Below are 15,684 nucleotides of genomic sequence, written 5' to 3' on the forward strand. Positions count from 1 at the left end.
TGCTTCACCCCTTTCTTCTCCTTCTTCTCTTCTCAGCAGCCTATGGCAGGCAGCCCCCACCAGTGAATCTGTGGGTCTCCTTCTCCTGCTCTGACTTTGATTGGGCTCTGGGTACCTTCTGCAGGGTGGTTAGCTCAAATGCCTCCTTCATCGTGGACTCAGCAGACAAGCTGCCGCTCCCCTTGGGAGAGATAAATGTCTCTCAGCTAAGGCCAAAGCCTTGTGGTCACTTGCAAGAGATGCCCTTCCCCTCTGTGTCCTCTGGGCCTCCTGCCATAGCTGGCCAGGACTGTAATTTGCTGCCTCACAGCATCAGCGGCATGCCTCAGCTTCTCTTTACCTTTACATGGAGGAGCAGCTTCAGGGCTCAGAGTCGGTCTCTCCTCATCCCTCCTGGCTGCAGGTGTCCTGGGCTAAAGGGTGGTGCCTGTAGTGCTCATGTGAGCGCTCCCTGGGGCAACTAGCAGAAGCTCCCACACTGGTGGCTGCACCTCCGCCCATTGTGAAGCCCCCCCTCCAACGCTCTCCTTCTTGCAACCCCCCCCCAAAGCAACCCTCATATCCCTTTACCCAAGCACCTTGAATGCCCTCTGCATTCAATCCTGCTGAGTGAAATGGGAATTACTTCTGAGTAAACGTGCATACTACAATTACCCAGTTTGCAGCTGTTGTATCTAATGAGGGATTGTGGTTTCATGGCAGACTGCAAGCAGTGCTCAGTTCTGGGACTATTCCCACCTAATTTTTTGTTGTTACCTAAAGAAGCAGTTGTGGATAGCTACAATCTGACTCGGTAATGTTATGTATTTTTTGTGTTTTATTGCTGTCTATATTGTAAGCATAGTTCCCTCTAAGCTGTGCTAGGGGGCACTGGCACACAAAATTTTAATAGGCAGCACAGGGATTACTGCTTCAGCCCTCAAGGCATTTTTCCCTCCACTGGAAGCAATGGAGGATTGGGGAACCTCCTTCTGGGGCCCATAGAATTGGACCCCCTGGTCCAATCTTTTTGAAAATTAGGGGGGAAGGGGCTGAGGAGAGGCACCAGCAGCTATGCTGCAAATTTGGTGCCTCTACCTCAAAAAACAGCCCCCCCCCCGCGCCTCAGATACCCCCTGATTGATTCTCCATTATAGCCTATGAGGCCCATTGACTATAATGGTCCCCATAGGCTACAATGGAGCCAGAAAAAAACATATTTTTTTTGCGCACCCCTATTATACTTTTCAGTATGATTTGTAAGCTGCCTTGAGTCACAGGGGAAATTGGGATATAATTATTTGAATAAATAAGTAGTTTGGGCAGGTTGCTAACATTTAAACAACTTCCTGTTTGTTAGGTTAGGCCGGTTTCTGACAGTGATTATTCCACCTCTGTTATACTTGACCTATAATGCTGGTTGTCATATTTCACTAAAAACACAAAATAGACTGCAAGAGTTTTTTCCCCTCCTAAATGCTGTTATGTTTTCTAAGGCTCAGCACAGGGTGATGGTCCGAGGCAAGGTCTACTAATATAGTAGACTGGGGCAGGTAGACCTGTTCTCTGGAGGCCATGTCTACCGATATAGTGGAAAGGAGTGGGTAGACCTGTTCTCTGGAGGACAAGGCAATTTGTTATGTTTAACCACTTCTCTGTGGATGTGTCTCACATAACTGTGGCGTGAAATGTGCGACTATCGCAGTCGCATGGAACCAATTGCATGGGTCTTCCCTGACCAGCTGTCATCATGTCAAAAGTGATGATCCTGACTTGGTGGGAAATACCATGGGAGAGAATCATGAAGAAATAATGGCTTAGTGAGCATGTGAAAGGGGATTTTGGTAAAGAATGTGTTCCTGGTAGGATAAGAAATTTCCATAAGCATTTGGTGGCTTAGGCAGTGCTTTGCTTCTAACATTATTTTAGTATAAAATGTGTTTTTAAAATATGCATATTGCCTGGTATTTTTGTGTCGCCCACTACGATTTTGCAGCTTTTTAACTGCATACACTTACTTAGCAGGATTGTTTTGAAACCAAGGGTAGGCAACCGCTGGCACATATGCTGACAGTGGCACAACAGGCCATTTTCCTTGATGCTCAGAGCCAGATCTCTGCCCAAGCAACTAAGGCACTATCAACACTGCTACAACCAGCAGTGGGGCTTATGCCTGTCTTCGCCTCCCAGACCTGCACAACTACCAGCTGAAACCAGGGCAAATCCAGCGCCAGTGGGGCTTGGATTGCTCCAAGCACATCTGACCAAGTACAATCATCATTCTCTCCCCCCCCCCCTCCCATTTTTCTTGCTGGTACATCATCATCTTCACAGGTGGATGTTGTATTTTTTCCAGCACTTGGCCCAAAAGGTTCAGCTACCCCCTGTTCTCATTTGATGTGAGGACATCCTGGAAAGTCGGCAGGCTTCAATACTTTCTACACTGGGCGGTGTGCTCTTTCCTCTCCTGAGTCCCTGTTTTCTTCTCTCTCTCTCTTTTTCCTTCCACAGGTGGGGACTGAGTGGGATCCCAAGGAGAGGATCTTCCGCAACTTTGGTGGTCTGATTGGGCCTTTTGATGAGCCAGTGGCTATGCAGAAATGGTCACGGGGCCCCAACCTCACAGCCACGGTTGTCTGGATTGATCCCACCTACATCATTGCCACATCCTATGACATCACTGTTGACGCAGAGGCAGAGTTCACACAGTACAAGCCACCCCTGAACCGGCCTCTTCGCCCTGGTGTGTGGACCATCCGTCTCCTCCAGTTCTGGGAACCCCTGGGAGAGAGCCAGTTCTTGGTGGTCCCACAGACCTTCAATCGCAAGCAGCCTCTCAGGAAAGGTGAGCAGACTGATCTGGGGATAGAGCTGCTTGCCTGGCAGCAGTGTTCCCTCTTAGCTGAGTTTGTGTGAGCTAGCTCACAGGTTTTTTTAGCCCCCGGCTCACACATTTTTGTCTTAGCTCAGGAAGGATGGCTCCAGAGCAAACTAATTTATGCAGCAGCCAAATCGCTCGCTCACAACTTTAATGCCAGTAGCTCACAAAGTAGAATTTTTGCTCACAAGACTCCGCAGCTTAGAGGGACCGTTGCCTGGCAGCTATTCACGATGCTGTGTCAGTCTGGCAAGATCTTGAGCACTAAGGATTCTGGGCCATTGGGCACATTTGCTAGCAACAACCGTAAGGTTTATCACTAAATGTGCACTCAACAGGGACCATCAGCCAGTCACGGCTCTGTGATGAATGTATCTGTATGATGCAGATCCTTTTAAATATATGTCTGACTCTCACGTTTAGGGTTGCCTTCCTCCAGAGAGGGCCTGGAGAGCTGCTGGAATTAAAATTGATCTCCAGACAAAGGAGATCAATTCCCCTGGAGAAAATGGATGCTTTGGAGAGCGGACTCTGTATCCTTATACCCCACTGAGTTCCGTCCCCTCCTTAAATCCTGCCCTCCCACCCCCTCCAATCTCCAGGAATTAAAATCTCCAGGGATCTGCCAATCCAGAGCTGGCAATTCTAGTCACATTACATTTGTAGGTTTACACTTTTAAAAAATCTTACATGTACAGCTAGAAAAATAATGTAAATGAGTTTTTAACCCTCCTTGGGGGAAATGCAAAATTTGCCAGTGTTATCTAAAACCTGTGAATAAAAGATGACACAAAAATAATTCCATACAGAAAATGCTGGGGAACTACAGGGTTACATTCCTTAAAGCACAGGTCCCCGGTGCCATGCTGCCCACTGACTGACACCTTTCCTAGTGCCCACCACGTGTTTTTAGAAAATAGGTGCAGCTGATTCGCCATTAGAGAACCAATTGGCTGTGCGGTTTTCTTTTAAAAAGTTGCTTCAACAGCAACTGCCACCATAGCCCAAAGATCTTCACTGTCAGACTGAAGGTAAGCAGTGTGTTTCACATTATTGTGATAGTAAAACCTTTTGGTGAGTGGTAAACACAAATAAAAGGAGCTGCGGTGGCTCAAGTGGTGAAGACGCTGAACTGCAGGCTGTGGAAGGTCGGTAGTTCAGCAGTTCGAGACCCGAGTGCGCCGCATGATGGAGTGAGCTCCCGTCTCTAGTTCCAGCTCCTGCCAACCTAGCAGTTCGAAAGCAAGAAATTGCAAGTAGATGAATAAGTACCACTTCGGTGGGAAGGTAACAGCGTTCCGTGCGCCTTGGTGTTTAGTCATGCTGGCCACATGACCACGGAAACGTCTTCGGACAGCGCTGGCTCTTCGGCTTTGAAACGGAGATGAGCACCGCAACCCTAGAGTCGGACTCGACTGGCTTTCGAGCAAGGGAACCTTTACCTTTACCTTTAAACACAAATAACAAACCTTTTTCAATAGAGAAAACTCTGCACATTCCAATGAATCTTTGGGGAAGCTATTTTGCCACCTTTTTAAATGAGGAAAAGAAGAGTTCACTTCATTCTCCAGCCTATTATAGACCAATCAGTCTGTTGTGTATACCAAGAAAGCTGTATGCAGCTCATTTACAGCTAAAACTTCGTTGCTGGAGTTACAATTTTTCAATACCAGGTCCAGAACAAATCGGTTTTAAAAAGGGCTCATCTACATTAAGAACATAAGAGACGCCAATGTGGGATCAAGCCAATGGCCCATCCAGTCCAACACTCTATGTCACACAGTGGCCAAAAATACCACGTGCCATCAGGAGGTCCACCAGTGGGGCCACGACAACAGAAGCCCTCCCACTGTTGACCCCCCCCAAGCACCAAGAATACAGTGCATCACTTGCCCCAGACTGAGAGTTCCTATCTATACCTTGGGACTAATAGCCACTGATGGACCTCTGCTCCATATGTTTATCTAGTTCCCTCTTGAAGCTGTCCATGCTTGTAGCCGCCACCACCTCCTGTGGCAATGAATTCCATGTGTTACACTCTTTGGGTGAAGAAGTATTTCCTTTTATCCGTTCTAACCTGACTACTCAGCAATTTCACTGAGTGCCCACGAGTTCTTGTATTGTGAGAAAGGGAGAAAAGTACTTCTTTCTCTACCTGCTCTATCCCATGCATAATCTTATAAACCTCGATCATGTCACCCCTCAGCCGTCATTTCTCCAAGCTAAAGAGACCCAAGTGCTTTAACCTTTCTTCATAGGGAAAGTGTTCCAACCCTTTTATGATTCTAGTTGCCCTTTTCTGCACTTTTCCAATGTTATGATATCCTTTCTGAGGTGTAGTGACCAGAGTATCACACAGTATTTCAAATAAGGTTGCACCATCAATTTATACAGGGGCATTATGATACTGGCTGATTTGTTTTCAGTTCCCTTCCTAATAATCGCCAGCACAGCGTTGGCCTTTTCTGTTGCAGTCACACACTGTTTCGACATTTTCAGTGAGTTATCTACTACAACTCCAAGATCTCTCTCTTGGTCAGTCTCTGCTAGTTCGGACCCCATCAATGTGTATTTATAGTTAGGTTTTTTGGCCCCAAATGCAACGCTTTGCACTTGGCGACATTGAACCTCATTTGCCATGTTGACGCCCTCCTGCTTATCCTCGACAGATCCCTTTGGAGTGACTCACAATCCTCCCTGGTTTTCACCACCCTGAGCAATTTTGTGTCATCTGCAAATTTAGCTCACTCCCAACTCCAAATCATTAATGAACAAGTTAAAAAGTATCGGACCCAGTACTGAGCCCTGTGGTACCCCACTGCTTACCACCCTCCACTGTGAAAATTGCCCAGTTATACTCACTCTCTGTTTCCTATTAATTAGCCAGTTTTTTATCCACAAGAGGACTTGTCCTTTTATCCCATGACTATTGAGCTTATTTAGGAGCCTTTGATGAGGAACTTTATCAAAAACTTTCTGGAAGTCAAGGTAAACAACATCTATTGGTTCCCCCTTGTCCACATGTTTGTTCACCCCCTCAAAGAACACTAACAGGTTAATGAGACAAGATCTTCCCTTACAGAACCCATGCTGAGTCTGCCTCAGTAGTTTTTGTTCATCAATGTGCCTACTAATTCTCTCCTTAATAACAGTTTCCACCGACTTATCCAGTATTGACGTCAAACTGAGTGGCCTGTAATTTCCCGGATCTCCTCTGGAAACCTTTTTAAAGATGGGGGTGGCATTAGCTACCTTCCAGTCCTTAGGAATGGAGGCAGATTTTAATGAAAGATTACATATTTTTGTCAGGAGATCCACAAGTTCACATTTCAGTTCTTTCAGAACTCTTGGATGTATGCCATCCAGGCCTGGTGATTTATCCGTTTTTAAGTTGTCTATCAGTCATAGGACCTCCTCTCTCATCACCTCAATCTGACTCAGGTCTTTCAACACCCCTCCTGAAATCAGCGGTTGTGGAGTGAGCAAGCACTTCTCGTCTTCCACAGTGAAGACAGAGGCAAAAAAACAACAATAAAACTTTAATTTTTTGGCTGATCCAACATTGGCTTCACTTATGTTCTTTATTATTTTTGCAATATGCTCCTCATATTCCCTTTTTGCCTGCCTGATCACAGACTTGCATTTTATTTGCCACAGCCTATGTTTCCTTTTATCAACCTTACTGAGACTACCTTTCCACCGCTTAAAGGAATCCTTCTTACCTTTTACAGTTTCCATTACTTTGTTAATCATGCAGGCCTTTTTCTATACCTATCTGTGCCTTTCCTAACCTGCAGTTTATATTTATCTGAGCTTCTAGGATTGTAGTTTTAAATAGTCTCCGAGCTTCCCCTGTGGTTTTGATCCTTTTGACTTTTCCTTTCCGTTTCCTCTTCACATGTCCCCTCATTCCAGAGAAGTTTCCCCATTTAAAGTCAAAAGTCTTTCTCCTTAGTTGTAGCTCCCCTTTCCTTCTTTTCTTTGTAGTTTATGTAGTATTATAAAAAATTTAAAAATCCCCTTCAGGGGTCTTAAAAAAAAAAGTGGTTGTGTTTAGGGCTCATTTCCTGCCGGAGCTCACTGGAGCATTGCTCCGGCAGTAAGGAGCCCAGGGGGCGGGCACATGCAGGAAGCCCTGCCCCCTGCTCCCCTCCAAAAACCTTGTGGAGCTCAGCCAAACAAGTCGAGGCCGGTGGGGAAGGAGAACCAGCCTCGCTGAGTCACAGGCGGCCAAAGGCGGGAGGGGACGCCACTGCCAGGTCGCCTCCACCCCCCCTCACCCCACCCCCACTTCCAAATCTGCTGGAGTCTCCGCTCGCCCCGGCCGCCCCACGCGCCCTGCTGGCGGGTAGTTTTGCATCGAGGGGAAGTCACTTCAAATTAGGCTTCTGTCCTTCCCTGGGCTGAAACTGAAGAGAGATAAAAAGTTCTTCCTCCTCCTTTTTCTACTGGCTGAGTCTCTTCCTTAGGCAAAGCAAATCAGGGGGAAGTCTTGCAGGCGCCGTGAGAGACCAGGGCAGCTGCGAGCTACAACGGCCGAGGATGGGCCTGCATCCCCGCAGCAGGGGTGTGTGTGCCCGGCTCCCTGTCTGTCCCCAACTCCCTTCCCGTCCCCCGTCTGTCTCTTCCCTCAGCAGCTCCGCTCTGCCCTCCCTTTCCTCAATGCACCCCACCCCAGCCCACCCCTACCGGAGGCTATAACGATGACGACATGCAGTCTGAAAAGCACCTCTGGCAAAAAGGCCGGCTTTCTCCAGAAGGCACTCAGGGAGACCTCTTGGCCGCCCAATACAGGTTAGCGAAAATGGGCACAGATGAGAACCACACCAGATGGACGGAGACACCGGCAGGGAGCGCCCAGGTTTTCTTGTTTACTCTAGGTAGGAGTTGTGTGCGCCCAGGTACTCCGGGCACAAGTACTCCGGATGAACCCACCCACCCATGAGACCAGGGAGAAGCGAATTGTGGGGAGCCCCGATGCTGGATCTTGTTCTGGGCATCCCCTGGGTCGAGACTGCAGGGGTTCACCCCTTCCTCCTCCCGGCCTCTGTCTCCCCACCACCACTACCACTGCCCCACTCGCCCGCCCGCCCTGCCAAATCCACACCCGCTTTGCTTGGAGTGCAGTCATGTCTGGGGAGCAGTTGGGGGGGTGGGGAGCGTTTAATCTCTCAGCTTTGTCGAGAGAACTCAGCCCGAATGACAACAATAGCTGTTCTGGCTTATTTATTGAACAATAATGATAATGCCATTAATGGTGGCTTTCCTAAGATCAAGATAGGTTGCCGTGTTACTCTGTCTGCAGCAGTAGAAAAGAGCAAGAGTCCAGGAGCAGCTTAAAGACTAACAAATTTTGTGGTGGGGGATGAGTTTTTGTGAGTCAATGTTCACTTCTTCAGATAGATCAAGATGGGTCGCTGTGTTAGTCTGTCCGGGGCAGTAGAAAAGAGCAAGAATCCAGGAGCACCTTCGGGACTTAATAAGATTTGTGGCAGGCAATGAGCTTTCGTGAGTCACTGCAAGAATCTAGTAGCACCTTAAAGACCAACAAAATTTGTGGCAGGCAATGAGCTTTCGTGAGTCACTGCAAGAATCTAGTAGCACCTTAAAGACCAACAAAATTTGTGGCAGGCAGTGAGGTTTCGCGAGTCACTGATCACTTTTTTAGATAGATCAAGATGGGTCGCTGTGTTAGTCTGTCCGGGGCAGTAGAAAAGAGCAAGAATCCAGGAGCACCTTCGGGACTTAATAAGATTTGTGGCAGGCAATGAGCTTTCGTGAGTCACTGCAAGAATCTAGTAGCACCTTAAAGACCAACAAAATTTGTGGCAGGCAATGAGCTTTTGAGAGTAACTGCAAGAATCCAGTAGGGGCAGCCAGCAGCCAGTAACTGCAAGAATCCAGTAGCATCCTAAAAGCTAACAAAATTTGTGGCCGGGGATGAGTGTTCGTGACTCACTGGCAAGAGTCACTTCCAGTTATGTCAGGGGGTGTGGCATATGCAAATAAGTTATGCTAACGAGTTGTGCTAATGAGCTCCTGCACCTCTTTTTCTACGAAATGACCCCTGGTTGTGTTGGTCTTTTGGGGCAACTCACTATTTATACAAATGTTGAACTCAATCACATTATGGTCACTGTTCCCAAGTGGGGCAATCACTTTTACATCTCTCACCAGGTCTTGGGCGTTACTTAGGACCAAATCCAGGATCACCTCTCCCCTGGCAGGTTATGTGACCATCTGCTCCATAGCATAGTCACTGAGAGTGTCTAGAAACTCAATCTCTTTTTCCCGACTTGAACACATATTGACCCAATCAATGGTAGTTAAAATCACCTAGTACGACACAGTTATTTTGTCTAGCCACTATCTTTAATTAAGTCATCATTTTATAATCCTCCTCTATCTTTTGATCTGGTGGGCGATAACAAACTCCCAGTATTAAGCTTCCTTTTGGGCCCACTATTTCAACCGATAGCTTTGCCAGAAGCGAATCCAATTCTCAATCTTACTGGACTGTATACCCTCTCTTACAGAGCCACTCCACCCTTACTGGACTGTATACCTTCTCTTACAGAGCCACCCCACAGAATGGGACGTATCTAACAAGTTCCCGAGAGACTTCTCCATGCGCCTGACTGTCTCTGCTTCATACATATGTACTCTCCTTTCTTGTTGAGAAATATTCATCATTCTGTCATTAAATTTCGGTTTTCCTTTTTCGAGTCATCAATAGTTCCTGTCTTGTTTCAGTTGCTAATTTCAGATACCTCTATGTCCACCTGGACTAGAAATTTAGAAAAAAGACTTTCTGTCCCAATAGATTGTCATAAGGCTGCAAGAAATAGTACTAAGAAAGTAAGCTGTAAAAAGTTTCAAAATAAGATTTTAAATGAAGACTGGTCCTTGGTTTCAAGGACGCAAATCGAAAAATGTTCTCCACTCCAGCTGCCCACAGCTGAAGGCTTCTGGATGGTCCATAGGGGAGGGAGGTCCAGCTGCTGAGCCACATGTTTGGTGGCAGGGCTAGGCCCCCAACGTGTAGAAGAAACTGTCAAAGAATGCCCCCGCCCATGGGCCAAAGCACAGCTGCCTCGGGGGGGGGGCACAAATACAGCAACGAGCTGGCTGCCAGCAGGTCCTAACAGACGATCACCTCATCATCTGCGCCCCCCCCCCCCCAGCATGCAAATGCTGATCCCTGTGGCCATCCAGGATAGCATCCCTGGAGCTGCAGGCCAAGTGGAGAGGTATGAATGCAGCTGCAGTGGCTCCCAACATACCAGTGAAGCTGTCCCTGAAGTGAAGGGGTTCTGCTTGACTGCTGCAGGTGAGGTTGTTCCGCCATGCTGAAGCCACAGTTGGAGGGGCTCTACCCACCCCCCCAAACAGCCCTTGCATCAGTTGCTTGTGGGCCGCACAAGAGCCCTGGACGGGCCAGTTCCAGCCCCCCAGGCCTTATGTTTGACACCCCTGGGACCTAGCTCATATTGTTTTAGTATGTCCCCAAAACAGTACCATGTGGGAAAAAAATATTACTTGGGTAAAACAGCTAATGACACTTTCTGAGAAGTGGACACTGCGCTATCTGCTATCAAGTAGATTGGTGAACTGCATGAGAGTTGGTGGCAATTTTTCTCTTTATCATGTCAAGAGGGAACTGACTATTATTCTCACTTTTTTTCTTTAGAAACTGTGGGTGAATAGCTAATGGCTGTTAAATCTAGGGGAAAGAAAGAAAGAAAAGGTGAAAGAAAAGAAGTTCTAGAAACAGATAAACCATTAACCTCTACTAGAAAATTTAACAATACTATTAAATTTGTTATAAAAATAGACAATCACACTGGTATTGTTGATGGAACAGTGGAGTTCTCTTGGTTTCTGCAAGGGAGAGGTAGGTTTATTGTAGGATGTGGTGGGTGTTTTCAGGTCTGTGTATTCAGCAATAAGAAAAATTCTGTGCCAAGAAAAACCAAATTCAATCTTATTATCTGGACAAATTAAGCATATCTGAATCTTTTAGTTCTGTGCATAATGCATTCTGCTTCTCTTAGTAATTGGGCAAAGAGCTATACAGGGCACTGTTCTCACGCTTTGACCACTGGAAGGCCTGGTCAGTTGCTTGTAACAAAGGGTAGTGCTGCTGTTGTTGAGATATTGTTCTTCACAGCTTTAAAAGCACGATTGTGACCCATTTCTTTTAAGGGTACTGATCTCTCTCTCTCTCTTTTTTATTTTAAATGAAAGTAGAGACTCCCGGGAAGCTAAATTCTGTGCCCAATGCCATTTTGAAATTTTTATTTTATTTACTACAGTTTCCCAAAGGCTTGTTACAAAATATTTTAAAACCTTTGATTATAAGGGGCTTCCCCTCAAAAATTTCACATCCTTCACCAGGGCGGTGGATATTATGCGACAGGAGTGGGGAGAGTCTAATGGTGAGCCTGGTAAGGGGACTGGAGGATAAAACGGCCCTCTTCCAGTTGGGCGTCGACACAGCTGAGCTCTCTGATCTTCTCTCCTTCTGTCTTCCTGTTCAGATGACAGCAAATGGCTGCACTCCGGTCCTCCCCGCAACGAGTACATGGAGCAGAATTTCCAGGGCCTGGCTGGGATCTTGAGCCTGCCACGTTTGGATGAAACAGAGCGGGCCAACCATCAGCACACGCAGCTGGTGGGCAAGGCTCTAGAGAACTGGACAGACAGCAGCATCGGTGGCTTCTGGCTGGTGGCCGGCCTGTGTGTGGCAAGCCCTTCCAGTTGCTCCACCCTGGAGCTGTGTAGCAAAACCTCGTGGAGTTCGCTGTCCCCAGACCCCAAGTCAGAACTGGGGGCCATCAAGCCTGATGGGCGACTGAGGTAGCAGGGGCAGCCAGCAGCACATTGTCGGGAGCAAGGAAGCATCCACACATCAGGCGGGCATACGTTCCCCTGCACACACAGACACACACAGGGAAAACTCTAGACTACATCGTCCTGTGGTAATGCACTAGGGCAAATGCAAGAGAGGATTCCCAAAGCAGACAGCTATCGCGATGGTCTGCGGTGCGGATGATGTAAAGATGGAGGTCCCACTCACCGTTCTCAGGATTGGCCAGAGAGAACATGTGGATGGGAGAAGCTGACCTGTTCATGAATCCAAGCAATGGAAACTGATCTGGCAGGTGAGCTGCCGGCTTCTTGGCTCCAACGGGCTCTTCCCAACCAAGGATAATGTTCTACAAGATCAGGACTTCTTGTTCCCAAATGGTTGCTGGCAAAGGATTCTGGGAAATGGGGGAGGGTAGGCTGGGAATGCAGGCAGCTAGGCTGTCACTGTGTCTGTGTCCTCTGAGCAGCTGGTGCTGGCTTGACGCTCATTTTCCATCTTCCCACCCCATCCTTTTAGTTCCTATTTTTTTAAGAATAAATGTTATGTGTATTGTATAAAGCAAAGTGCAATAGAAACCACAGTCATTTCCCCCCCTCCAAAGGGAGGATCTCAGCGTCTCCATTTTCTTTTTATACTGTAACGTATCTTCTTGTCTTTGATTATTCTGTCGGCATGCAAAGAGGGTGGAATGCTTGGATTTCTCCTAATGGTGCTCACTCCTTGGCTCTTGCTACGGATAACTTGAGAGAGGGGGCTCTCTCCTTTTGTCCAGTGCAGAACCACCCCTCAAACACACACACTTTACTTAGAAGTCAGGAGGGAGCCAGGCCTCTCTTGGCTGCTGCGCCAAGGCTCCCCGTTAACAGAGCTGCCAATTTGTGCCAAACTTCTGTATCTGTTCAAGCCCCTTCAGCAGTGTCTCAGAACCCACCCGGTTCTCCCTCCTTTTGTTAGCCTGAAACCGGGTTGGTACTGTATTTGGTGGCCTCTCACAGAGCCATTTTGTGGCTACGTACTAAACTCCTCCCCTTGCTTTCAGGATGAATTGTCTTTCCATTGGGCTGCCACAGTCTCTCTGCCCCTGCTACGGCTGCCACAGTAGACAGTCAGCCCTGACTCCCCCATCCCCCACTTCCCCTCAGGCTGCTGGATGGGTTTTGGTTTTCATGTTAACATTGTTAAATAAGTCATAATTTGTGTGTCTTCCTCCCCACCCCATACACCAGCTCTCTAAAGGTGACTGCCTTCCAGGCAAAAACAGTGTTTTCATTTGCTGGGATTGTCCCTGTTCTGTATTTAATGTTGTCCAATGTATGATCCTTCATATGCATCCCAGTTGCTGAGTGAACCACCCGCAGTTGAACTGGGGACAGCAGTGCCAGGAAAGGGGGGGGGGCTTTGTCTTTTTCCTAACAGTGGTTATAAAACAAAAGTGTTAAGATAAAAGGGACTCCCCTGGGGCAGCCTTTCCCCCCAATTTGTGCCATATCAAATTTCAGTGCAAACACCTAGATGACGACTTCACATGGGGATGAACTGTTGCTGCCGCCTCTTCAAAGGAGCGTAGAAGGTGGCTCTTTGTTTCCAGTTGAGCTAGGCCTGAGGTTCAGAGTTCTGATGCAGACCTGGCAAGATTTTAAAGAATGTTTGGATCTCAGGGCTTGGACTGACCCTCTCAGGAGAGGGGTTGCCTGCATTTCCTCAAACCATGAGTGTTTTCTAGGTCAGATGTGCAGATCATAAACAATATCTGGCCGTTGCTTTAAGATGGCTTGGGTGGTGCTAACATTTTTTTAAGGGAATGGATGATCTTTTGGAATGCAGTTTGCCAGACCCATAACTCCTATGTGGAAAAAACTGATTGATTTGTTCTTTGGGGTGAGATCTGCATAGGACCGGTACCCCTTGCCACCAGATACCACCCTCTGTTTTCAATAATGGCGATTAGCCCCTGCTTCTAGAAAGTGGACTCATGAAATGTGTTCTGTGTTCTGAGCTGGGGGGAGGGGAGGGGAGGACTAGGCAGGGCAAAAAACCTGTTCCAAAGAATGAATGCTGAAAGCTTTGTGTCAGAAGCATTATGTAAAGTTGTCTGAAATATGCAACGCAAATACATCTATATCTCTACAGTGTGAATAGTGTGAATTCTTGAAGCCAGTTTTTCTTTCAGTGTGCTCAAGACAGACCCAAATGGGTTCATTTTGATGGTGAGATCTAGAGAAACACCAGCCTATTGGCATCATTCTACTAGAATAAGATGCTGGGAGAAGAGAGTCCAGTGGTCAGAATCAGCTTCCATAGATCCCAGCTATCTTTTTATTAGTGTGAAGTCTTAGATGTAGTCTAGGATCCAGTACCACTTCCAGTGCAAAGTCTTTGGGGTCCAGGCAGTCTTTGTGATTGAGAATGGGAAAGGGAGGTGCAGTGTCGTTCCTTCCCCCTTTCTCCAGCTCCAAAGTATCTCCTAGCTGGGACTTCATAGCTCTCTCTTCATGACACCAGTGCTTCCAGTTCTTTTCCCCTCATTGCCTGCCTAAATTCCACAGATAATATAACTCCTTTAGCCGGTATCGTACAAATCAAACATATTTAACCTCCATTGGTATTCTCTGTTTAGAATCTGAATTTTCTATTTTGTAGAATCTGGGGCATTTGGGTAAAGAATTCATAGGGCACCAAGTATAGCCCACTGTGTTGCCTTGCGTTGAAGCTTAATAGCCTGGAGGTTGAACAAATTTAGAGACCAGTGGCACCTTTAAGACCACCAAAGGTTTATTCAAGGTATGAGCTTTCATGTGCAAGGCACATTTTTTCAAATGCCTGGAGGGTGAAAGAGGAATATTACCTTTAAAAAGTATTTGAGATGTTATTTTCCCCTACGGCCTGTCACAGGTTCCTCACATTCACAGTACATTGTTGCTACAAGCTGGACTGTGGTGTTTTGTATTCACATTGATGATACAGTATGGAGATGTCTGACATCAGGTTTCATTTCCTGGTATACTCTCTGCTTTTAATTATTAAAAGGTTTCTAGTTATCATGGTTGTGGAAAATGTGTGGAAGTAGCGCTTGGGCAAGATTCACAGCGATGGAATGGGATGGGGCAGGCTTGAAACCCAACTCAAAACACATAAAATACTAAATGTATGTATCTTTGGTGCAAAATAAATCCAACTTTGGTTTATATGCAAGTGGTGGATGTGTTGGGCACAGGTGGGAAGGAGCACATGAAAGAGATGGTCCAGGAACTGTGGTTCTCTTCATCACCAAATCACTTAACTGACCTGCACTGATTAACAGCAAGGGCTTGCAAGTATTGAATGAGATCCTTGTCAGTCCATTGTGAAGGAAATGAACAAATTAATCTTTGCAGAGTGTTCCGAGTCCCCTTGCATAAAAATTGGTGTAGCGCTGTCAAGCGTGATTAACCTTGCCATATCGCCTTTATTACTAACCTGCACACTGCTGCACTCTGGGGGGCTGAGCAAGGCTGCCTACGCTCAGATATTATAATCATCTTTTAATGAGCCTAATGAGGGCTCATCGAGTAAATATGGCATTCTTCCAAAACCCATTCAGCAAACAGATTTTGTAACAGCACCAGGGAGACTGACTCCTTTTATTGGTAAATGGGGGGGGTATTAAACAAAACAGCTTCTAGATTTTGTGTGTGTTTTCTTAATGCTGGGTAGACATAGGTGTGCTCCTGTTAGCCGAATTGGCAATTTATAAATGAGTTCTTGCCAATTTATACCAAGGTCCTGATCCCACCAAGGATCACCAGTAAAGGATTCGAGGCTGTTGTGGTTAAAATAGATGTCTTTTACTTAAAAATATATCTCATACAAACAATACTGATGCACTCACACATTCAATCAAGTTTCTAAGATTTACAGTAGGAAATAAGCACAGTTGCATTAGCAGGTAGGGGTGATGGTGGGCGATACTTAACTG

The 15,684-nt window shown here is 46.7% G+C and overlaps 1 protein-coding gene across 2 annotated transcripts in view; it reads left to right on the forward strand.

Annotated features, from left to right (window-relative positions):
* The window catches only part of XYLT2 (xylosyltransferase II), an 83,623-nt gene extending 69,713 nt beyond the window's left edge, over positions 1–13,910 (forward strand). For both annotated transcript variants that reach the window (XM_015410777.1, XM_015410778.1), the window contains exons 10-11: positions 2,491–2,824; positions 11,398–13,910. In XM_015410777.1, the coding sequence (XP_015266263.1) occupies positions 2,491–2,824; positions 11,398–11,720 (657 nt within the window). In that variant the 3' untranslated portion in view covers positions 11,721–13,910. The remainder of the gene's footprint in view (positions 1–2,490; positions 2,825–11,397) is intronic.
* The last annotated feature ends 1,774 nt before the right edge of the window (positions 13,911–15,684 follow it).

The sequence above is a fragment of the Gekko japonicus genome, unplaced genomic scaffold (assembly GCF_001447785.1).
Source record: "Gekko japonicus isolate JY-2015 unplaced genomic scaffold, Gekko_japonicus_V1.1 scaffold15, whole genome shotgun sequence".
Taxonomy (NCBI): Eukaryota; Metazoa; Chordata; class Lepidosauria; order Squamata; family Gekkonidae; genus Gekko; species Gekko japonicus.